We start from the raw sequence: 23,883 nt of genomic DNA on the forward strand, positions 1-23,883 counted from the left end.
CTGGCCAACACCTGTTGTTTCTTGTCTCTTGGATAAGGGTCATCCTGATGGTGAGGTGATTCCTCACTGTGGTTTTGACTTGCATTTCCCTGATGATGAGGGATGTTGAGGATCTTTTCACGTACCTATTGGCCATCTGCATGTTGGTTTCAGCTCAGGTTGTAATCTCGTAGGTCGTGGGATCTAGTCTTACATCAGGCTCCCTGGTCAGTGAGGAGTCTGCTTGATATTCTCTCCCTCTGCCCCTCTTGCTGCTCATGCTTTCTCTCTCTCTCAAATAAATAATCCTTAAAAAAAAAGTCGACCCATATCCAGCCACTCTGAAATAGGGGAGCACCACATCAGGTGTTTCTGTGGAGAGCCGCTGAGGCAGGGGGATGGCAGGTCGAAGCCATGCTACCCGACGTCCCAGGTCACCCATGCAGATTTGGGTCCTCCACATGTGCTGCTCGGTGGAGAGGACCGGGCCGGGGTCCCTCAGGCTGCTTGGTGGCTCGGACACCCAAGAGAGACCTGGCCAGCAGCCTCCACATTCTCCTCCTGGGTTCCTACCCGTCCTGGGCTCATGGCCACAAGAGTACACGTCACCCGTGGAACGTGCAGTCTGGTGTCAGACCCAGAGCCCATGCTGCGAGCTTCCGTTCTATGTGGAGTGGAGGAGAGAAGGCTCGCCATCCACCCTTTCACAGGCTTCTCTGTCTCTTCTTTTTCACTTAGACTTGCTAGCGGCTTTCTGAGAATCTACAGGTGCTTTGTTCCTCATGTTTCTGCTTCTTCAAGAAGTCAGTCTGTTCTTATCGTACTCTGCACAACTTGGTGACAAAAGTCTTTTATTCTAAGTTATGAGATTTTCAGATCTATCTTGTCTCTTTTTATCTCTTTTTTGGTGCTATAATAGTATTGCTCTTGTCCTCAATTTGTTTTGTCAGCTGTGTGCTCTCCCCATTCCCTCCTAGAAATATGAAGAGTTTTAACCTTCTTTACGCTAGGTTTCCTTTCAGACCAGACTTTGTGTTTGTCTTTTGCATGTTATACACCTTCTTTCCTCTCTCCATCCATCCATCTACCCATCCATTTACCTCTCTATTCGTTCACCTTCCCAGCTACATAGGTCAGCAGTTGCCATGACCCCAATCACTTTCTGGTACATTGTCCAGCCTAGGGAGACCTCAGCGCTGAGCCCCTGCGAGATCCTTGGGGCCAGCTGGGGATGTACCCACAAAAGTTTATCCCTGCTCTCCCCGGCTTCCCCATTAGCCCACCTTACTGAGAATGTCAGGGTTCTGCTGAGTCCCCTCCTTTCCCAGGACAATGGCTGTGGACTCGGGTGGGTCAGACAGAGAACCTGCAGAAACGTTTTTGTTTTTAACCTTTCTTTGGCTTTTTTTCTCCCTCCTTTTTTTTTCTCCTGTTATGGCACCACAAGACAGCCTCCTCCTGTGGTTGCTTTTGTGAAGTCCGAGGCGGGTTTGTGGTCTGCCCAGCCACCCCTCTACCCGCCTGCTGTCGCGTGGGGACAGGAAGCCTGTGAGCCCACTTCATGTGCCCTCACTTACTTGGGATGCTGCCATGTGCGGGCTTGTCTTGTTTCTAAATGGAACTTTTAGTAGGAAACGAAAGAGGAAAGTAGGTTGCTGTAGACGAGGGCTTTACAAATCCCCCCTTTTTGCCTGATCCTCTGGGCACCAGGCACCTGAAGTACTTCAGGGAATGAGTTCTAAGTATTTGTAAACACTAGGCAGACTGTAGATTTTAGTTTGGGGAAGCACGGAGACTTGATTCATGCCAAGATGCCTTCCACCGTGCTTCTTTCTTGCCAGTCCTATAAGATATTTGGAGAGAGCTTTTATTAGTAATTTTTTCTCTTTTTAAAAGACTATTTACTTGAGAGAGAACGCATAAGTGGGGGGAGGGGCAGAGGGAGAAGGAGAAGCAGACTCTCCCTGTTGAGCAGAGAGCCCGATGATGCGGGGCTCTATCTCAGGGCCCCGAGATCATGACCTGAGCTGAAGCAGATGCTTAACTGACTGAGCCACCCAGAGGCCCCTATTCATAACTATTTCTATTGTGAATTTTTTTTTTTTGAGCAAACAGAAGTTTAAAGTAATAAAGCCATTGAGCACATACATACCTTCTAGAAGTTACAAATGTTAACGTTTGGGAGTATTTGCTTTTGACTCTTTTCCTAAAGCATTAAAATCATGGTCGAGGTCCCATTTGTACCCCTCCTGTGTCTTTTCCTCATCCTCCCTCCAGAGGCCCTATCTGGAAGCAGGTATATATCCTTCCTACTCCAAGGGAATTAATTACTTTGTTTCTTGGCAGGGGGAAGCCTCTCTTACAAAACTATAGTGTAAAAAGAGTGGAGCGTATAAACAATTTCTGTAAGTCATGTGTTCCATCAGGGAAGTGGTTATAGCTTCTGGGCAGCTCAAGTTCTACCTCTTGATCTGGGAGCTGACCTGGAAGCTGGCTCCAAAGGTGTGTTCACTTGTGGAAATCCAGCTACATACTTGTTGCTTATGCGTGTTTTGGTCTTTGTTCTACATTCATAAAGGATCTACTGAAAGAATATTGTTTTAAATGTGGGAGGTTTTCTAACCAAAAGACTTACAGAATGGTCTAGAAAATTTTCATAGATTCACGCTCAGATTATTCATAAAGTTGCCGAGGAAAAGCATCTTATAGACTGGGTTGAAAACTTGATTGGCCAGAATAATTCTGAGGAAAGATTTAAAAGTAGACTCTGAGATCGAGGATGACTCAGGGCTTTTCCAAGGGCTGTCTTCGAGTAGTTTTTGTGCAACTTAGGAAAAACTTCCCTGTCCCCAAGCAAGATGAACTCTAAGAAGATCAAGTGTATGCCTCCGGGAGTGCCGCTTAGAAGGCTTCTGAGATTTTCTTGTTATTGCTGGTGTTCAGCAGTTTAACTCTAGTAAGTCTTGATTTGGTTTTGCTGGGTACATGCCTCCTGAGGGTCAGGTATTTTCTCCTTTAATTACAAGAATGTTGGCCACTCAGGCTTTTCCTACTGCCCTGGAGATACGCTCATTTTTAGTTTTTCTTTTTCTCTCCTACGCTTCATGGCTCATAGATCCCTTAGCTCCGTCTTTAAGTTCACTGATCTCTTCTTCCACGGTGTCTGATATGCGTTCATGACATCCTGTGACCTACTCGTTTCCAGGGCTGTATCTTTGTCTCAGCAGGGCCTCTGAGGCTCCTCCAGCCCTTTGCCTTTCTCCTCACTGAGTCCCTGCCTTCCTTACACCCGTGACCATGTTTGAGGCATCTCTGCCTGTCTTCAAGTCCTTGGCTACTAACACGCCATTACTGTCATTTGTGAGTCTGTCCTGTTGACCGGTTACGGGCTACATTTTTCTGCATCTTCACATGTGTAGAGATTTTCAGCCGGTGCTAGATTTTGTTGTCTTCCTTTGAAGAACACATAGGCCGGTAAGCTGCTTATTGGTTGGCTTGATCCCTGTGAGGCTTGTTTTTAGGCTTTTTTAGGGCAAGTCTAGGGTAGCTTTTACTATAGGCTGGTTTAGCCACACTACTTGAGCCTAACACATATGGGGTCTCCTTTGAGGGACATGTGTCCAACTAGAACTGCCTGGAAATCTGTGTGAACTGTGGGGGCAGGTCAGCCTGCAGCTCACTGGCCGCTCTTTGCCCAGCCTCATGGGGTTTCACCCTGTGCCCACATGAGCCAGAACTCAGCAACAGGCCCCAGGGTCTCCTGTGAGCTCCCCACAGCTCTTTTCCTACTCGCTCTTGTCGCCCCACAGATTCCAGCCACCTGGGCTTCCCTGAGTCTGGTCTCTGTTCAGCACAATGAGAGAGCTGTCACCTACGCAGCTCCTCTTTCCCTGTGCTGCCCTTTGTCGGTACCTGCTGGCTGGGTGCTGGGCAGTCTCAGGACTCCGCTCCCTGGTCTCTTTTCCATCATGAATCAGAGCCTTACAGTGACTATGGTCCAGTTTTTGAGGACTGTTGTTGGTCTGTTTTTAATATGTGGTGAGATGGGAAGTCTGGTCCCCATTACTCCATCATGGCCAGACACAGAATTCTTGTGATACAATTTTTTTCACTATAATTGGGAGGGTATGGTCTCTCAAATTCTAAACAAAACTCAAGCCATGACACTTTCTTGCACAAAGGACTTCCGTGAGTTCCCATTACCTGTAGGATAAAAGCTGCCCTCAACCCAGAAAGAGTGGGTTCTCATCCCCCACCCTAAGCCCTGTCCCTGATGTATCCAGTCCTGGGTCAGTGTTGGCATTTGAAACAGCCAATGAATGAGTGACACCGAAGTCTGGAACCTAGTAAGCTTGGGATACCTTCACAGTCCTGTGATATCCTGGTAGAATTTGTTGAGGCCACCAGAATGAACTAGTGAAATGAATGAGGAACCTTTGCCCTGACTCTACCAGACGGGTCTCCAATGGCCGTCATAACTAGGCTCTGCCTCCCCCTTGGGGGAGAGCCCATGTCTCTGGCATGACCCAGTCCTCTCTAGAAACGAGAGCAGGGGACCTCAGGAGGGATTCCTGGCTCATGGACCACCATACGGAGAAACACTGGGGGCCTGAATGCCTTTCCTCGGGCGGGCCAGGAGGGACTCTCCTAGGTGCTTCCCATGCTTGAAGCCATGTAGTCCTCCCTGTGAGCATGTGGCTCCCAGTTTGCAGGTCACCAGGCTCTCGGGCAGTCAGAGGGTCAGAGCGTCTGAGCCTCTCGGTCTGGCGGCTGTGCACCTGTGCGCCCACTAAGCAGCAGGTGGACAAGGCCCGTCACGGGTTGTCCTGCAGCTTCAGCTCAGGCGTGTCAGCACGTTGCTACCACCAGAAGCAAATCTGTGTGCCCCTCACTCATCCCAGTTCTTGGGGGTGAAAAGCTCTTATGCATGTTTGTAGTGTTGCTGAGTCTGATTGTTCTGATCTAATGTCCTCTTTCCCCAGCTTTATAAAGGCAGCCCTTTGAGTTAGTTCCCATCCCTCCAGCTCCAGCTCACTGACCCAGCAGTGAGGGATCTGTCAGAACTCACTGTGGAGACCTGGCTGCAATCTGGAAGGAAGGGGTCGGCCCCAGGTTGAGTTTGGCTAGGCTCCCCTGTGTCTGTCCCACTGGTGGCTGGGAGGAGGCGAGGGACCAGAGCCCCTGCCCAACGCACAGTATGCCCTCGGCCCCCTTTGTGGGCTTTGCTCACATGTGGCCTCTCCATTCTCAGACCCGGGCTCTTTCCGGGCATACCTCTGTTTGCTCCAGCAGACTGTGTGCGGGTCACCATCCCCACTGCTGGGGAAAGGCAGGAGCACAGCTGCTCAGTTATCTGCCCCTCTCCCTGCTGACACAGCTGCTTGGAACATGCATGGGACAGTCCTCACTTAGGACACCTCCCCATTTTTGTTCCTAAAGACAAGTCTCAAAACTCAACTTTGGCTGATTTGAATGTAGAAATGGTCGATAACAACTACAGAAAGGAATGTCAAATTATTCTAATTAGAATAGTTAGTTTCATTATACAAAGTTACATTTTACATTATAAGATACTAATTTGGAGAGGCTACTCTTTCTTCTTTTCTCACATTTCATGATAATATTCCATCCAGATCCCTCCAATGTGTTTTTGTCACACCTGCTCTTCAAGCCATGAAAACTTTTCCTTGGAGAGTAAGCCTCTGCACACCAGCGGCAAGAGGCCTGAGGACTGTCCACAGTACGAGCGTACCGTGTTACCAGCCCTCGGAAGCCCCTCGTCCCCCTTTCCAGTCCCAGACCCCAAAGCAGACCAGTAGCCTGATGGCTGACACCATCGCTCCATTTGCCTATTTTTGACCTAGAACACAATGCACTCATGCCACACGTCCTCCTCTGCGTCCAGCTGCTATTGTTTACTCGAGGCTTGTGGGTTCTAGGTTTTATATGTGTTGTGCGTATCAGTAAACGTTTATTCTCACGGCCACGGCCACGAGTCCATGGGACTGCTGCTGACATTTCCCTGAGTTCTGACCTCTGGCCATCGCTGGTGGTGTGCTGTCACAGGTCCGTGTGGGATTCGAGGTGGCCGTCCGTGAACACTTCTGCTGTGACAGGCTGGCGCGCAGTGCAGGCACATACGATGTAGTAAACACAGTGTTCTGGAACGGTTCCACCATGTGTATGCCAACCAGCATTTGTGGAGTCATATTCTCGCCACACTTGACTTTGTCTGTTTGCATCTTAGCCTCAGGGAGGGAATATGGGTATTGGGTCGTGGTTTGTGTTTGTGGTTCCCTGGTGACCCATGAGCTGAGCACCTTCCATGGTTTTGGCTGCTTGGATATCCTCTTTGGGAAGTGCCTGTGCAAGAGTTTTGCTCATTTTTCTATCAGATCTCCAGTCTTCCCTTATTGACTTGTAGAAAATTTAAAGAAGTTTTGTCTTGACTTTATGTGTGCAGGAAGCCCCTTTGTGGCTTACCTGTTCATTCTGCTGGTGGTATCTTCCACTGACCAAAGCGTTTCATCTTACAGTCATCCAGTTTGTCATTTTTCTGTTCTGGCGACGCTTTTTATGTCCTTTTGGAGCGGGCCTTGCCTGTGCCGTGACCATGAAGGTAAAACCATTGTTTTAATGTTTCCCACTGAAATCTCAGATCCCCTGGAAGCGGTTTCTTGGGCACAGTGTGAGTCAGGGGATGAGACTTGTCTGTCCCGTCTTTGGTCCAGCTGGCCTGGCCCCAGGTGTTGCATTGCCGATCCTCTCCCTCTTTATCGGGTAATCATATCTTTGTGGGTCTGTTTCTGGCCTCTGTCTTTTGTTCCATTGGCCTCTTTGTCTGTCATGGGTCGACACGTTGTGCCATAATTACTCTTACTCTTGGTGCATTGTGAGATCTGTGGTGTGTTCTCAGCCTTGTGTGCCTTCAGGGTCGCTCCTGCTCTTCCCGGCCCCAGGCATTTGCCCATGCATCTCAGAGCCAGCGTGTGCATCCCTGGCCACGCTCCAGTCATCTTTGCTTCTGTTTCAGCTGGGCGAGACATAGCACTTCGGAGTGATGCTTCCTTTGCAAATGTTAGTTTAAAGCCACAAACAGCCATTGACATTAAGACTGCTGGGTTTAAAAATTTGTTTTGTAACCATGCATTTGTGATCTCTGATATGTAGCTGCTTACTGCCTTGCTCTATAAAAATCTTGAGGTCATTCCCAGGAATAAAAACCAAATCTGGCTTGGTTTATTTGTCTTGTAACGAACTATTTCTTTTGAGCTGACTGATCTCCGTAAATATCTAAAACCAGGATTAACTGAGATGATTTCAGGCTAATGCGTCACCCTTGGATAGATTCCATTGTCCAAAAGAAGGTGAGGGCGAAGCCTGCAATGTCTGAGGCTTTTTGAGGATTTGGATATAAGGTGAGCCATCACATCAGAGAGAAGCCACTGGAAAGGCCACACTTGCCTGTGGGTAATTGGTGGACTGTGGCCAGATGTAATACCATTTTGGGTGGTAGAGGTTTGGGGCTTGACCCAGCCAGAGGGCAGCATGGCCCGGCAAAGCTGAACCTGGAACATGAATTGAGTTTAGCCCTAGTATGGGTATGGGGAGACGGGGGAGTCAGGTGAAGCCAAGAAGGAGCAGCTAGGGGCAGCGGGGAAGCTGAGAGAAAATGCCCGTGTCTGTAGGGGAATTGTGGAGCGAGGAGACAGTGTCCCCAGCCGACTTCTGCATTTTTGCTTTGGCGCCTAGGGGGGGACGATCATGGCATTTGCAGGGGAGGAAGGAATAGGATGGGAAGAAATGGACAACGGGACAGTAGCAAATGTTCTGTTGTGGACCTGGGATTTTTGAGATGCTCACTCAATGTCCAAGGGGAGATGTTGTGTAGACATTTGGATAAACAGATACAGAATGCAGAAAGTCCGGGAGTCACCCGTGCATCAGTGGAGTTGAATGCCTGGATAAACTTGTAGAGTTAGAGATGGAGCAGAAAAGGCACATCGCAAACCTTCGGGGTGAGTGGGGGGCTGGAGTTTGTAAAAGTTATACTTGATGGTTAAACATTAGAAGCGTTCTCATTAGAGCTAGGAATAAGGCAAGGATATTCCCTGTCTCAGCAACTGTGTAACAGTGTATTGGGAATTCTGGCCAGCAGTGTAAGGCAAGAAAAAGAAATAAGTTTAAAAAGCTTGGAGAGGGACGCCTGGGTGGCTCAGTTGGTTAAGCAGCTGCCTTCGGCTCAGGTCATGATCCCAGCGTCCAGGGATCGAGTCCCGCATCGGGCTCCTTGCTCCGCAGGGAGCCTGCTTCTCCCTCTGACTCTTCCTTCCACTCTGCCTGTGCTCTCACTCGCTCTCTCTCTGACAAATAAATAAATAAAATCTTAAAAAAAATAAAAAAATAAAAAAAAAAAACAAAAAGCTTGGAGAGGCAGCACCTGGGTGGCTCAATGGGTTAAAATCTCTGCCTTTGGAGCAGGTCATGATCTCAGGGTCCTGGGATCGAGCCCCGCATCGGGCTCTGCTCAGCAGGGAGCCTCCTTCCCCCCCCCTCTCTATGCCTGCCTCTCTGCCTACTTGTGATCTCTGAAAAAAAAAAAAAAAAAACTTTAAAAAAAAAAAAAAAAAAAAGCTTGGAGAGGAGGAAACCAAATTATCATTATTCTTGAATGATATTAGTATCGAAATAAAAATCCCAAAGCACGTCAGTCACATGACCAGGATTTTCAGAACTAATAGAATTCGGAAAGATAAAAATTAGTTTTCTCATTATACCTAAACAATACCCATTGTTTCTGTGGGAACATATTTATGTTGGTAAAGGCATTAAGAAATATCTGGAAAGATCAACACCAAATTAATAAGATGGGTTTTCTCTGGAGAGGGAAGATAGGGCAGGATTTTAGGTAATGATAAATAGAGATCTTAGATTTAGGTTTAGATATTTTTGAAGGAGAAAATATTTCATGAATTGTGAGTTAAAACCGCAAGTTACGTATAATAGGAAGTTATTTGCCTTTTAGCTTGTCCCCTGTAAGGAGGGGGAGTTCCCAGCCGAGAAGACTGGGGCTCTCATTCAGCCAGGCAGTGGGACTCCGGAATCCACAGGACAGGGCTCGCTGCAGAGCAGACCTTCAACAGATACTATCAAATCAATGAGAGCCCAAGATGGCCCATTGACCTCCCATCCATCTTAAATGTCCCCATCCAGTCTGAGGAAGAAACAGTAGAGAATGGGCTCCCCAAATAGCCGATCCCTGCTCATCTGCTCATCCCGTAGAAGAGTCAGCCTGGCAATTCCCCACGGCCAACCTGCGAGGTAGTCAACCCAGGCTCTAGTAACACCGCTGGAGGGACAGTCTGCTGGCCGAGGTGCCGGGAGCCTTACCGCCTCCTGCCGCTGGAGGAGGAGCGGGTCGGGGTGGGGGTGGGGTGGCTGAAGGCCCCCAGGGAACATGGACTCAGCATGGGGACCAGATTTTTGGAACCCGGTTTTGGACAAGGAACTTTTTAAATGTGATTGTTTTCTTTGGAATCTGTAGAAGAGACACAGATACTCCTTGTGTTTAGTTTTCTGTCGTACCATCTTCACTGAAACTCTGTGACTCCATCACTGCCCCCAGAAAGCCCTGGCTTATGGCTGCACTGGGTTTACCTGTAAACCCGGTCTCTTCCTTTCTCCCATGATGAGCTTTCTTGCACTCGCAGGAGTGGTCCCAGTGCCGTCTCTGGGGGAGGACGTTCCTGCTGCAAGCATCCTTTAGGGTTGCATGTGTGCAATCCTTTTCCTTCCTTGGGGGCCAGTGCTTTGGCCCCTAGGCCTGTTGGGGAAAGTGCCCCTGCCCTGTCTCCCCCTGCTCCATGGCGGTGGAGGCCAAGGGCCCGTCGCTGTGCCTTTGGCCTTCTGTGTGGCTGGCCCTGCCTTGGCTGTGGGGAGGGTTTAGCGGCATTTTGTGTCTTCCTCATGGAGCTCGAATTTGGGGTCCTTGGGCTTGTGCATCGGGCAGCGGCTGCAGCTGGGAGAGCCATGCTCCCTGTGTGGCCTTTGGCACCAGGATAAAAGAGCGCTGCCTTCATAGAGGATACGTGTTTTTTTCCAGTGGAATGAAATTAATTAATTTCACAGAGAATTAACTAGTAAGTGAATCAGGCACATTTGTTTAGGTTCAAACCAGCGTAATAAATGAATTTGATGGCGGCTCATCTTTGAAAAATGTCCCACGTCCCCTTTTCAGAGTCCTGGAGGCTCCCTGTGGTCGGATACCACCTTCAGCCTGCCAGCCACTTGTGGTCGTTAGTGGATGGCTCTGATACCAGAATCCTGCAAATTCAGTGTGACAAGTGATAAGATGCACCCGTCTCCACTTGTCGCCTCACACTTCCCACACTGACCCTTTTCAGTTACTGTTCTGCCCACTCACGTGGCCTCGGGAGCTCCCGCAGCATTTTCGCCCATCTGCTTGGCATTTCACTCTCCAGGACTTGTGTCATTTCAGACGTGGAGAGTGGGTCTCGCTGCTCGCTTCCAGAACAGTGAGAAATGAGACTTGGAGTTCCAACTGCGGAAAGGCTCGGAATGTCAAGTTCCCCTGTTTGGGCCCATGTGTGTTCGTGCCCCCGGGCCTCCCTGTGAATTGCAGCGTGTCTTTACCTTCCCTGCAGAGCTGTGTCTTCTGGCCGTGGGGGCACCAGGGGCCTCACTATGGAACAGGTGCCCGGGGGCACGGCGCCGTCCCTGGTCACAGTCACGCAGGTGCCAGGAAGTTCTCTGACCCTGGCAACTTCATGTACAAGTTGGGTGATTATATGAGAGCAAGAGTTTCCAGACATGTCTTGAGGAAGGGCTTGTAGGGCTCCAGAATTGTGCTCTGATGATCAGTGGGGCTCCGTACATCCCTACTGGCCCACTTGGTCCCATCTGTGCCCTCTTCCACCCCCAGCCACACCGGCCTGCTCAGAAGCATTCCATATATGATTTCTCAGGGAGTGGGGGATGGCCTTGCTGCTTTAAATTTGTTGGTAACTAGGGAATGAAGTGAATACTCTTCAGTCCAGAGGGTGACTGCTTTGGGGATAAGGGGACAGACAGTCTTGGATACATGGCTGATGGGGGCAAAGCTGGGGTGGGAAGAGAAGGCGGTGGGATGCAGCCCCCCCCCCATTCTGCCACATTTTGGTGCAGAGCTTGGACGGATGAGTTCCAGATTCTAAAATCAGATCTGCTCTTCCAGGCTGAAGGTAGGCTAATAGAATGTAGCTTCTTTATTTAGCAGGATGGCCACTCCTCCCATGCTTTTTCAGTGTTTAGTTACATAGTTTGAATTCCTTTATTCATGTTCTAGCCCCAGACCCTGCAAATGTCAGTTTCTGCCCTAATAGGAAAACTGAGGCACAGAGGTCTCTGAGCCCACTCACTGCCCACAGACGGCACCACCATCCTGGGGCCTGAGTCTCCACCTGGGCTCTTCCTCCAGCTGAATTTCACCATCATAGTAACCCAGTGGCAGGCATCCTCAAGACCTTCTTGGCTTAAAGAGAGGACAGGTTCGCTCGGTGAGTTAGTTCAGGCTTGAAAAGGTGGATGAAAGGTGATTTTGAAACTCAGCCAGTTGTTCACCAAAGACCGTGCATTTGACTCTGTGTTTCTTTTATCTGAGAAAAAGAACTAGACAGAAAGATTGACCGCAGGTAGTAAGTTTGGTTTTCTTGGTGGTATGAGTTAGCCCTTCTGACATGATCTTGTAGAGGGTCCAGGTGTATTCTGGGCTTGAGTAAATGAGTGACTATGACCCAGGACAGTGGGAGCCCAGCTTTCACAGCTGGGGAGGGAGTCCCAGGAAAGCAGAATGTGCTTGGGCTTGGGTCGGAGTTGGAGGTGTCAGTGTGAACTCATGGTTCTAGTAGATGTGTGGACACACGTGGAAATGCCTGTGTGGCTCTGTGCACGCGTGCATCTCATTCCTAGCTCTGTCCACTGGAAAGTTCTGGAAGTACCATGGCAGTAAGCACCCCTCATGTGCAGAGCTTGGTGCCCGAACCACTCTTCAGTGAAAGGAACCATTTGCCCCTGACGCCCAGCCTCACTTGTGGGTCTGGAGCAAGGAAAGCGCACTTGAAAATCGGGAGACACTCAGTGTGCGTGCAGGCTTCCCAGAAGGACACAGGGGCCAGTGCCGAGGGAGGCGGAGCAGACAGAAAAGAGGAGGAGAAAACACTGCAGATATGTATGGATTGTAAGCTATGGAATAAAATAAAAGTCCACTGAGGGCCTGCTCTTCTAAATAAAGGACTTTGTAAAAATGGGGAAGAAAGGAAAGCTCTGCCTTACAGTGGACTATGGACCAAAAGTGGAGGAGGGTGGTGGCCGCGGGCCAGGTGGGGGACCAGATGCTCCCATCACCGCCCTCTGCTCCCCAGGAGACAGTCCTGTGGTGGGGAGAACAGGTGCCCCACCAAGAAATCACCGGGGTTGCAGTGAACTGGCATTCTGTGCTTCTAAGGACAGGTGCTGAGAAAGTCACACATGACTTCCTGAGGATTCCCGCCAAATCGTGAGGAAGCCTCAGACAGCTCCCACCGAGGGGCAGTCTAGAAAATAACAGCCAGGATAGAAGTCTGGAAACAAAGGTTGGGAGTTTTTAGAGAGACAGGACAGCTCTGGGGTCCTGAATTTAGTCCTGGGCTGAGCTGGGGAAAGAGCTGGAAAGGACCTTGTAGATGACTTTGGAATACAGACTGCTGCTTTCCCCAGGTTTGGTCACTGTGCTGTGTTGGTGGAGGAGAGTGTCCTTGTTCTTTGGAAATGCACACTGAAGTATTTAGGGGTAAAGAAGGGCGCCATCTCCAAATAAAGCTCCAGCAGCTTGGGATGTGTGTGTGCATGCGTGCACACGTGTATGTGTGTGGATAAGTGGATGGGAGGGAGGGGGAGAGACGGGATGATCTAGCAAATAGGGCAGTGTAGGTAGAGGTCTGGCGAATCTGGATAGAGGGTGTGCAGGAGTTCCTTTTACTATTCTTGTCACCTTACTGCAAGTTTGAAAGTATATGAAAGGGGCAGGTGTTTGCACAACCTGCTGGTTCAGCCCCCACCTCCCTCCAACCCCGTGCATCCCTGTCTGGCCCAGCTGCACCGAGGGCTCTTGCTCTTGGAGCCCGCCACACCAGCTCTGGCTCCCAAGACGCTGGCCCTCCACCTGCTCTGGCCTCGTGCACATGGGGGCCCGTGGCCCGGAAACCCTGGAGCCGGGACGGAGCAGAGCCCTCTCCTATGCTCTGCTGCCTCCCTGGCGAGTGGCGGTGGGGCGTCTTCCTGTGCTTCAGAAATGTGAGGCCAGAAAGGACGTTGATGGAGAGGCAGGACCAGCAGGGACCCCGCTTTATCTCTCTGTCCTCCCCGAACTGTCAGGAGCCGCTGAACACCTGCTCAGGAGAACCGCTCATGCGGCCGTGCGCCCACATCCGAGCGGAGCCCGCGGACCGGACCTCAGCTGAAGCCGATCCTGCCCCTGCAGTTTTGTGAATAAAGCATCCCTGCTTCTGCTGAAGATGCGCTGCTTTCTGACCCGACTCCGTACTTATTCCTTAGCACCCTGTGGTTTGGGGTGAACTCTCTGTTCTCATTTTGAAAAGATAGGCCTTTAATGGGGCTTAGAAAACTTCTCAGATACAGCAGGAAATCCAAGTTCAAAGCCTCACAGTTATCACAAAAAGCTGTGAGTATTTATTCTTTTCTGCTCCCAACGCGTTTCATGGAAAGCACACTGTGGCGGGCCGGCAGCCTGCGTGAAGCCTCCCCTGTGGGCACGGGTGCCTCCAGCCAGTGCGCCCGCTTCTGCAGCAGAGCTCTGCTCTGCCCAACTAAATAATTCAGGTTCCATGAGCAGCCGCGGGCTAAAGGTCTGGCCGTGAATTATGCATGTGGCTTCTGGGATGCTTTGTGTTGGCTACACTATTGGTTTCCTCTGCGCACACCGAAGGGGGAGCATTGCCTTTGTCGGCCCTGCCCAGCAAACCCGGTCGCTGGGGAGTGTGCTAACCGGCCTCCTTGGGGATCGTGAGCTGGGAACAATGTCTCTGTGTGTGGCCCGAGCCTTTGCCCAGGGCCCTGGGGGCTGTGCCGGCTGACCCTGGTATGGACTCGGAGGGGTGGTTTGCGGTGAATGGTTGGAAGTATTTGGTTAAGTGGCATCACAGTGGCTCTTATCAGCTCTACCCAGGTAAAGTCCCTTGTGGTCTGCGCGCCTTGTCATGCTTGTCGGGGGCTGGCTGACCTGAGCACCTACAGGTATGTTTGTTGGGAGGCTCAGGTGGCCGGGGGCAAGTGGCCCAGGACCCTGACCTTGAGTTGTGATTTGCATACTTCAGGGATGTGAGCTCAGGGTTTGGACGGGGTGTTCTGGTGAGATAATGGGCTCAAGCTGTGTGGTGTAGAATTAGCTATAAAATCATAATCCCAAGGCATTGTCGATACATGTATAACCTGTAATGTGCACGGTTATCGGGCCAGTGTAAGGAGGGTGGCTTTCCCAGTTTTCAGCACATCTCAAGTGGATTTTAAAAACTTTCTCACCAGGAAAGCATTTCTTTGACTCAAACAAAAAAGAAACCAAGCCACAGGGAATGTTCTCTAGTCTGAGGCTCTAACATGGCAGATCTGCTATTTTCTCCTCGCTTGGAGCAAGAAAGAGGCTCGGGCAGTGGCGTGGACTTGTGAGCCCTTCTCATTTCCTTGTCCTGCCTGGCCCTGGTCATTAGGATCACCCTTTTCTCAAAGGGGCACTCTTGTCCGTGCTGGGGAACAAGTGCAGAGTGAGTCTGAAGGTGGAGTTAGGAAATTCAGGCTTTGGCGGTGCGTCTCGAGAGAAGGGTGCCGGGCCCCCTGTGGTGAGGACATGTGCAGGGCGCTGGGATTTGAAGCCCGCTCGAGCAGCACCCACTTCCTCCCCCCTCCCAGGGCGCTGGCACCCACCACATGCCTTCAGTCAAAGTTGCTAGGAGACCCTCTGGTGATAGACAAGCTTACGCAGCCAGCAGTGGTCTCTGGTTTCCCTACTTCAAAGACTGCGTGTTCCTCAAGGTCTGGCCTTTGTGAGGGAGATGGTGGAGTGTGTGGCCTGCCTCGCGGGGCTCAGGGAGCGGCTCTTTCGGGGTCCTTGCGTCCCCTGCTCCCTCTCCAAACTCCACTAGCGCTGGAGTTGAGGCCCGGCGGGCGTTCTCGTGGTTTCAATGAGAAACAAAACAGAAAGAAACAAAAGGAGACCGTGGGAAGGAGCCTCAGCTTTTCCTCCCGCGGGATGCAGGGCGCCTGGTGGCAAGATGACCCTCCCCGACTCCAGTGGCGGGGGTGGGGGGATTGGGCCATGAGAGCCAGCCCCTGGCCCGCCTGGCTCCCAGGCCTGCAGAAGGAGAGGGTATGCAAACCATGGGGGCAGGGAGATTCTTCCCTACATGCCTACATGCGCCTGTGTGTGTGTGCACCTCAGCCTGCCTCCTGCCCAACAGTCCGTGCCCGCCACCCTGAGGGAGCACCAGGGTCATGGTAGGGCATGCATGCGGGGTTAGGCACCAGGAGTGTCCTAACTTAATTTTAAAGCTCCTTTCTCCACTAGGCTTTTGAAGTATCAGCTGTTGAGCTGTGAGTCTTTAAAAAAAAAAAAAAATTGGTATTTGCAGGTTTCATAAAAATGAGTTCCATCAACAGATGGGTCACTTTTCACTTCCCTTGTTCAGCCATGTCTTCCCTTGTCCAGGCTCAGGCCGCGGCCCACAGCACCTGCCCGGCCCAGGGCGGGGTGCCAGGCTCCCCTCCTCGCTGCTGCCCTGCGTGGCCTGGGAGCAAGGAGGGCAGGTGTTCCAGATCTGCTGGCCACTTTGCTGGAATCCAGACACAGGAAATCAGAAAGCACCTCCACGCCTGATGGGGTTCAGCTGCTCTGTCTGCAGTCTGTGGCCGGTCTTCTGGCGTACTCCCCTGCCCTCACAGCCCCCATCTCCCTGCCCCCTCCTGCAGGCCACCTTGTCCCTCAGCCAGGCCAATGGACCTGTGAAGGAGTGTCTTCTTGACCTTCCTTTGTTCTTCACTGCCCCCCAGGGTGCAGTCTGTGTGTCATTTGCCCCTATGCCCAGACACACTGGCTCTGAGCCATGCCTCTTTTGTCCCAGGGCCTTTACACATCTGGCTACTCACTGAAGGCTCTTCGAGGTCCTCTGAGCCCAGTTACCTTTTGTCCACCCCTCAGTTCTCAGTTCAGCCTTCGTTGGCTCCAGGAAAGAAAGGCCAGAGGAACAATGTGTTTTGAAAGTTATTTTGTGAGGATCACCTCATTTATCAACATAAAATATAGCAGGAAAGTGCCTGCTAATTGCAAAGTTATCCTGCTAGGAAGGTACAAAATAGCACGTCTACATCACCTTTAGCTCATGGAGGTGAGACTGAACATAGCGACACACGGCTCGGAGCCATCTCAAGCCCCCATGCAATGACAGCCATGCCGTCCTTTCCAGTTGTCTTTGGTTTCTGCATCTCTTTCATTGGTGACGTGCAAGTGCGCTTAAGTGTAAAGAAAATCAGTCCTTCCTCTGTGGAGTAGATCGTGTGGGTTCCCCCAGACTTTGTCTTTTGACCCAGCTTATAGTGTCTTTAAACTTTTATTTCATTTTCATTTTTCATCAAGGTCCAGACAACAGGTGACGTTACGTGGGCTGAAGGTGTACAGCGCGATGCCTTGGTGTTCGTATATATAGTGAGGACGGTTGCCGTGCATGTCTGGTTAATGTCTATCACACACAGTCACACGCTTTCCTTCTTAGGATGGGGACTTGTAAGATCTCTCTTCGCCAGTCGTCCCTGTAGCACGATGCTGTGAGTTGTGCTCCCCGCGTGCCAGGACCTGTTTGTCTTGTAACTGGAAGCCCGTACCTTTGACCCCGAGCTCCCCTTCCCGCACCACTCCCCGCCCGCCCCACCAGCACCTCCCACAGAGTTTGGTGCCGTCTGTCCCTTTATCCATCTTGTCGTCTTGTCTCTCATGGCTCTGGACTGGCGTCTTCCCTTCCAGAGTTTCTCTAATTTGAGGTTCTTGCCTTGAAACCTCTGGTTCAGCATGCCCCAATGATCCCGACTTGATCCCCTCTCCAGTGGTTTTCCAGTTGTCCCCACACTGTGTGGCCTTCTGTCGCAGCCGTAAGTCCACAACTGCCGTGTGGCGCCAGGTGGGGCTGACCCCGCCCCCTGGCTCTGTTTTGCTTTGTTTTCCCAGCATTTCACGTTTAGTCTTCCACGTGAACTTTCACACTCCGCTCGTCTGGTTCTAATAAAACCTCTGTTGGGAAATCTGGGGGTAGGATTAACATCTGTGGGGCCCTGCCCCTCATTGCTGTGGCTACTGGACACAAATCAGAGGGCACGGGGGTGCCCGTGAGCAGGAAATGGGCATCTGTCACTTGGGGTGCTTCTGGGCGTGGGGATTGTGGAACAGAGCGATGCCAGGTGGTCTGTCTGGGTGACGGCGAAGTTGTTGAGTTCCCTGGGGGCTGGGCTCAGACCCCTGGCAGCTGGCTGTGCTGTGCTCAGCGTTGAGCCATGGGGCGTCCATGCCATGTGGTAAGCTTCGCATCTTGATGACAAACTCGGCCAGGGCCTCCCCTGTGGTCCTTGGTGAGTGACACCGGCAGATTCTACCAGGAGGCTTTCGTCTCAAAAGTAACATGTACTGCACTGTGAGTTCTGCTGGGCCGCCAAGAAGAATGAAAAGTGTCCTTCTCTCATCTTGTTTTATCTCCTGAATCTTATTTAAATTTTTGTCTATAGCAGTGTAAGTTACTAGGTTACTCTTTGACTTTCTGTTTTTCTTTTCTTTTCCAATCTGAATGCTTTTTGAGCTTTGAATGATTCCTGCCCAAGTGGCTTCTGGTTCCCACATGGGGCCCCTTTGACCGGATTCCTGCCTCTGCTTTTTTAGCCCTCTGTTCCCGGGGCTAGCAGGGCTGTGCCGTGGCCTCCTCCCGGCCCTCCGGGGCCCTGGTTGTGGCATGGCGGCCGCAGGCTGGTCCTCTGCCTACTGCTGTCTCCGTGCAGCCATGGGTGGGCATCAGCCTAAAGGGTAGGAGGGCCTCAAGCTGCCTTGCTGGTCGCCACTTTCCCCATGGCTGGCCCCTCATCACTAAGTAGAAGATGCATTTTCGGTTGGCCTAGAGCTGAGGCCAACAAACTAGTCCCCTGGGCTCCTTCCTGCCACCAGCCCTGATGGCTGACTGTGCGTGGTGGGACAGGAGCATGGGATGTAGCCAACAAACCCTGTTTCATTAGTTAGCTTTGCTCCTCCAAGCCTCACACCCATGTGGGTTAGGGGTGTCCTCTGTGGTTGGCAGGCCGTGGCTTGGCCTTGGGTCTCCATGGTGTTAGGACACGTGGAGGGGACAGCCCTGTGTAAGATGGTGGGATGTGCTGTCTGTATTGAAGAGGATGCATGCATGGCAGAATGTGTGTCCGGTCCAGCTCCTGGCCAGTCTGGGCCCTTCCCTTGGGTTTTGCTCACCAGGCCTGCCCATGTGGGGACCAAGAGCCCCCATACGCTGCTCACATAAGATGGGAGACGGTGACACAGGGCTCCCGGAGCACCTCCTCTTCCCTTTGTGAAGAGAGTGGGTTATTCAGGAACTCGTCTAAAAGACAAAGGAACGCACACTCTTTGGGGCTCTTCTGTAGACGCCCGGAGCCAGCCTCCTGCGGCACATGTCGTGTTTTCCGCTCTGGAGTGGCCTTTGATGAGTTTCACAACATATGTGGTTAGATAGACGTCTGGACGTTATGCCACGCTTGCACATCAGGACCGTGCCTGTGCTGAATAGGGCGCATGTGTGAGCGTGTGCTTTCCTACAGCAGATGTTCCCTCCTGACACCGAGCGGCGTCCTGGGTCCTGGACACCCCATCTGGGCCCCTTTGCCTCTGCTCACCCCACGGGGATCACCCGGGAGTGCTGTTGTGTGTGCAGCATGCCCTCAGCCGTGGACCTGTGGCGTGTGGCTGTGGTTGCCCCTCTCCTGGATCCGCACCCTGTTCCATGTCCCTAGAACGGCACCGGGCATGTTGTAGGCACTCAGCGCGTGGTGTCGGCTGAGCACGGGCTTTAGAGAAGGCAGGTCGGGGAGAGCCTCCCCCGAAGGCTGGCTGGGCCCTGCTGGGCAGGCGTGGTGGACACGCGTGCAGGTGAGGTGTGTGCTGGTCCCACAGAACTGACTGGCACCGACCTGAAGGACTGCGTGAGCAACCACAGCCTGAGCAGCAATGCCAGCCTCCCCAGCGTGCAGAGCTGCCGGCGCCTGCGTGAGAGGAGGGCCGCCAGCTGGGCCGTGTCCTTCGAGCGCCTTCTGCAGGACCCTCTCGGAGTTCGCTACTTCTCTGTGAGTAGAGGGGTGTGGTGGGGCCCAGGGGTCCACGAGGACCCTTGGCCTGGGCTCCTCCAGCAGGATCTGGGACTCAGACCCCATGACACCTACTGCAGGGAGGTCGCCCTTGTCCACCTGCTCTGCACACTCGAGGCCAAGGGGCTGAAGGGGGCGCCCTGTGCCCAGCCTGGCCTTGGCTGTGTGCCAGGGAGCTCCCCACAGCAAGGGGCATGGGAGCTTCTTAGAAATGCTTGGAGGCCGCATGTGGCTAGGCCATCTAGGGGGAAGGGGCTCTCTGCCCTTGAGGAAGCCACTGGGAGCGTGCCTGCGGTCCTTAAAGTGTGCAGTGTTTCGGTCCGAGGCACGTGGCTTCAGGTAATTTGGGGAGAGGTGCTCCTTCTCTCATCACAGAGCCCTGATGTCTGTGAAAAGCAGGCACAAGGAGGAAGCCGGAGCACAGTAACAGCTCGGGGGTGGCAGGGGGGCAGATGCCGCAGCCACTACCTGCTCGTGTGTGAGGGCTCACGGATGGTGTCTTTCTTAGGATTTCCTGAGGAAGGAGTTCAGTGAAGAAAACATTTTATTCTGGCAGGCCTGTGAATACTTTAACCATGTGCCTGCACACGATAAAAAAGAGGTGAGTGTGTTTATGCCCAGAGCATCAGATGGTGTCACCGTGGCCTAGCATCTAGTGTCCTCATACGATTTCGAAATGCTGCTTTTTCAGAATAAGGTTTTTTGTGTATATGATATTCAATCTTGCGTGAACATGGTGTGTGTAAACACCCTTCCCATGAATTGTTTCCCAGCATGCGTGCTGCTGCTCGGTGTGTTGAAAGGGGAGCTTAAATTCCCAGGCAGAAGAGCCCCTCACCATGTCCATTTGTATGGCCTCGCTGCCTGCGCCCCCTGCACCGGTTGCTGAGCCCCCGTGGGCACAGGTCCCGGTGCATGCTGCAGCCCACGCGAGGCTGTCCGTGGTCCTCCACCTGCCACTGGTGGGGCTTCTTACCCACTTGCCAAGCCTGGTGCTGCGCACACTGAGCTCCCCCTCTGCTGAGGCCGCAGGCATGAGGCCCTGCACATGGATGGTGCCCCCGGACACCCCCCAGGCCGCAGCACCTGAGTCTCTGAATTCAGGGAGGAGCCTATTTGGTGAAAAGTTTTGTACCGGCTTGGACTTTTATCTATTAATTTATTCACGAAGGAACTATTCAGGGGCCTCAAGAAAACGCATCTCCAGTGCCTGGACCCACGTCTGGCATTTGGAACATGGAGGGACGGCAGCAGCACACATGCATGTGGTGGGGAGGGGCTGGGCCCGCGCATCCCACTCACATGCATGTCCTTCAGCTCTCCTACAGGGCCCGCGAGATCTTCAGCAAGTTTCTGTGCAGCAAAGCCACTACCCCCGTCAACATTGACAGCCAGGCCCAGCTGGCGGACGACATCCTCAGCGCGCCTCACCCTGACATGTTTAAGGAGCAGCAGCTCCAGGTGACTGGGCCTGTTTCCTACGGGGACTCATCCCAGGGCTCTCTCCGGGGTGGGGGGGAAGGGAGATCGCACTCGTGAGCCAGCTACCAGATGGGGCAGAGAGGTGCCAGTGGGCGTGTTGTGGCTGGAAGAAGCCCCAGAAGCCCCGGGTCCCCCACCAGGCTCTTGAGGAGCGGGCTGCAGTTGGGGAGGGCCCTGTCTTTGGTGACCTCTTTCTGGCCTCTCCTGCGTCAGCCTTTGTGTGATGTCACAGATACGTGGAGTTGTTCAATCCTAGGGCATTGCTTGTGATTAAAAGGGTATGTGGGACCTAATCTGTTTTAGAGCCTGTGTCCCACTGGCCCCCTCAGGGATGATGTCTGCTGCTCAGTCCCATGAATTACATGGAGAAAACGGAGGGAAGTCCTTCCAAGGTTCTCACGTCCTGCTGGTCTGCAGTTACTCTGGGTCTCATTCTTATTTAACAAAGTAGAGCTTCTCTGGGCCCGCGCGTTAGCTAGCTAGCTACTTCGGGAGCTGAACCGTGCCACATGTGCCCTGCAGATCTTCAACCTGATGAAGTTCGACAGCTACACCCGCTTTCTCAAGTCCCAGCTGTACCAGGAGTGCATCCTGGCCGAGGTAGAAGGCCGCTCACTCCCTGATGCGCAGCAGGTCCCCAGCAGCCCAGCCTCCAAGCACAGTGTCAGTTCTGAGCACTCTAGTGTGTCCACGCCGAAAAAGGTGCCTGCGCCCTGGCCATGTCCTCTCAGAGAGGGGAGCTGCCCTGTGGGGAGCAAAAGCAGAGGCCACTAGGACGCAGCCCCCACTGGGACATAACCCCCTGCCAGGATGCAACCCCCCATCCCCCGCCAGGATACGACCCTCCTGGGATGCAGCCCCTCCTCCCCGGGATGTACCCTGTGCCCGTGGCTGGGGGTGGGGGTTCTGGCCAGTGGCAGAGCTGCCCTGTGGCCGCTGGAGGGCTGAGCTGTCCCACAGATAGTTTTATAGCTCTCCTCCACTTTCTTCCACTCTTCGTGTAACGATGAAATCATGTCATGTTAACATCTCCATTGAATGACAGCTGAGCGGAAAATCAAAATCCGGACGATCCCTGAACGAAGAGTTGGGGGATGAGGACAGTGAGAAGAAGCGGAAAGGAGCATTCTTCTCTTGGTCCAGGACCAGGAGCACTGGGCGGTCCCAGAAGAAGAAGGAGCATGGTGACCACGCAAATGGTTCGTGGTGTGCCGATGGGTATCTGGGAGGTGGACCACTGGGGCGCAGATGGAGTGGTGGGGCCGGGCCAGGAGGGTGCCTCTGGAGTGCTCAGAGCACAGCGCTGTGTCCTGGTGTGGCCCTTTGGGGGTGGGCCAGCAAGAGTGAACCAGGGCAGCAATAGTGCCTTTTGAAAAAGGGGTGAGGGTGCACGACAGCGCAATCCTCCTCAGGCCAGGGCATCCTGCCGGGGTGGGCCTCCCATCTGGTCCTCTTCTGGCCTTTTATAGGAAACTGGGAGGAGAAGAAAAATGGCAGTGTCCTAGCTGTGCACCCAGACCACCTCTCGGTTTCCTGGCGAGGCTTTTTTCTAGGTGTGCATAGGGCTACATGAGCCTTTGGCATTTCTTGTTACTGTAAATCTGAAAGGCCATTTATTAAAAGGGATTTTATCCCTTTGTTTCTTTCTTGTGCATAGCTCAGAAGATGGGGTGAGAGGGACAGGCTCGTCCTGGAAGGTGGGTCAGAGACAATGCGAGCGCTTTCGGGATAAGGTGGAGAAAGATAGCAGTTGACACCGGGCATGAAAAAGCATGAAGCAGAAAAGCCTTTTCTCCTCGAGGGATTCTTGGGAAAGGGATTATTTTTCAGGAAATAACCCATAGGCTCCAGGCTCCAGGCCCCAAGTTTGGGGCATTTATGGAGACACCACTGGCAGGGAACACCTGAGGATGAGAGGTGGTGGCAGCTCCCGGGATGGGGCCTGTGTTGTGCCATGTGGTTTGGATTAAATACGTTTGATCTCGTCCTCAGAGCAGCCGGCGAACTCAGTCTTTTTGCGCCTATTGTACGGATGGTCGTGCCATGGGTGTTACTACAAGCGTTCCTTCTAAAGGCCAGGCAGACAGACTCACAGAACTCAATCAGTGGGAGACCGCTCTGAGGGCGAGAGCGCTTGTCAGATGGGGCCAGGGACCCCTGAGTACCTGGGAGACGGGAATGGGGGGCCGGCGGCTCAGAAGGTCAGTGGGACCCAGGGCTGCTGTGTCCTTATGTTTTGGCCTGCAGCCGCAAGGCGTGGCTCAACTAGGGAGAAGGTCCTGTGTTCTCAGAGGGCCTCCCTGGGTCAGTTTTCGTGATCTTTAGTTTAGCCAAAGACAGCAGGGCATTCAGGTGATAGTAGCGATTGGCATGCTTGTGGGCTCACTTGAGGACTTTGTAGGAAGATGTGAGTGGGCAGAGCTGCCTAACCTGCTGGGTGTTTTTATCTGTGCCCAGAAGCCACTTGTTGAAGTAAAAATCCCAGATTAAATGAGGGGAAGGGAGGTCCTGCAGCAGGAGCATGGACTTGTGTTTCTGATCTGCTGCTGGCTGCTGCTGGAGGTCTGGGGGCCGACTGTGGCCAAGGGCAGAGCAGAGCTGTCTAGCTGTGTCCTGGGGGCACGCCAGACTGTCAGAAAGGGGAGGCTGTGCCTCCAAAAGGCTTCTCCACGTCTTTCGTCTGCTCAGCCTGAAGGGTGGTGTTGGGAGAGGTGACAGTAAGTGGGGAAAAGTGACAAAAAGTGCTGTTTGGTTTTCTGAGTCCCTGTGTTTCCCCTTCAAGAGCCCCCACACGCCAATGGAGGCCTGGGCCGCCGTGAGTCACAGGGCTCCGTGTCCTCCACAGGGAGCCTGGACTTGGTAAGTCATGCCTCCCCTGTCCCCAGGGTCACAGCTGATAAGTGATACCCCGCCTCCATGTTCAGTCACAAAGCCCCACAAACGGGTGTGTTGGACGTGGGTGGCTGGGCTTGGGTTGGGGCCCTTGCCAGCCTT

At 52.7% G+C, this 23,883-nt stretch overlaps 1 protein-coding gene across 3 annotated transcripts in view; it reads left to right on the forward strand.

The window, feature by feature from the left end:
* The window catches only part of RGS12 (regulator of G protein signaling 12), a 101,298-nt gene that overhangs the window by 61,182 nt on the left and 16,233 nt on the right, over positions 1 to 23,883 (forward strand). For 2 of the 3 annotated variants that reach the window (XM_059379982.1, XM_059379998.1), the window contains exons 5-10: positions 19,217 to 19,386; positions 19,916 to 20,008; positions 20,725 to 20,868; positions 21,412 to 21,591; positions 21,935 to 22,088; positions 23,672 to 23,748. In XM_059379982.1, the coding sequence (XP_059235965.1) occupies positions 19,217 to 19,386; positions 19,916 to 20,008; positions 20,725 to 20,868; positions 21,412 to 21,591; positions 21,935 to 22,088; positions 23,672 to 23,748 (818 nt within the window). The remainder of the gene's footprint in view (positions 1 to 19,216; positions 19,387 to 19,915; positions 20,009 to 20,724; positions 20,869 to 21,411; positions 21,592 to 21,934; positions 22,089 to 23,671; positions 23,749 to 23,883) is intronic. The other variant, XM_059379990.1, reaches the window with a different exon arrangement.

This window comes from Mustela nigripes, chromosome 1, assembly GCF_022355385.1.
Source record: "Mustela nigripes isolate SB6536 chromosome 1, MUSNIG.SB6536, whole genome shotgun sequence".
In the NCBI taxonomy this organism is placed as follows: Eukaryota; Metazoa; Chordata; class Mammalia; order Carnivora; family Mustelidae; genus Mustela; species Mustela nigripes.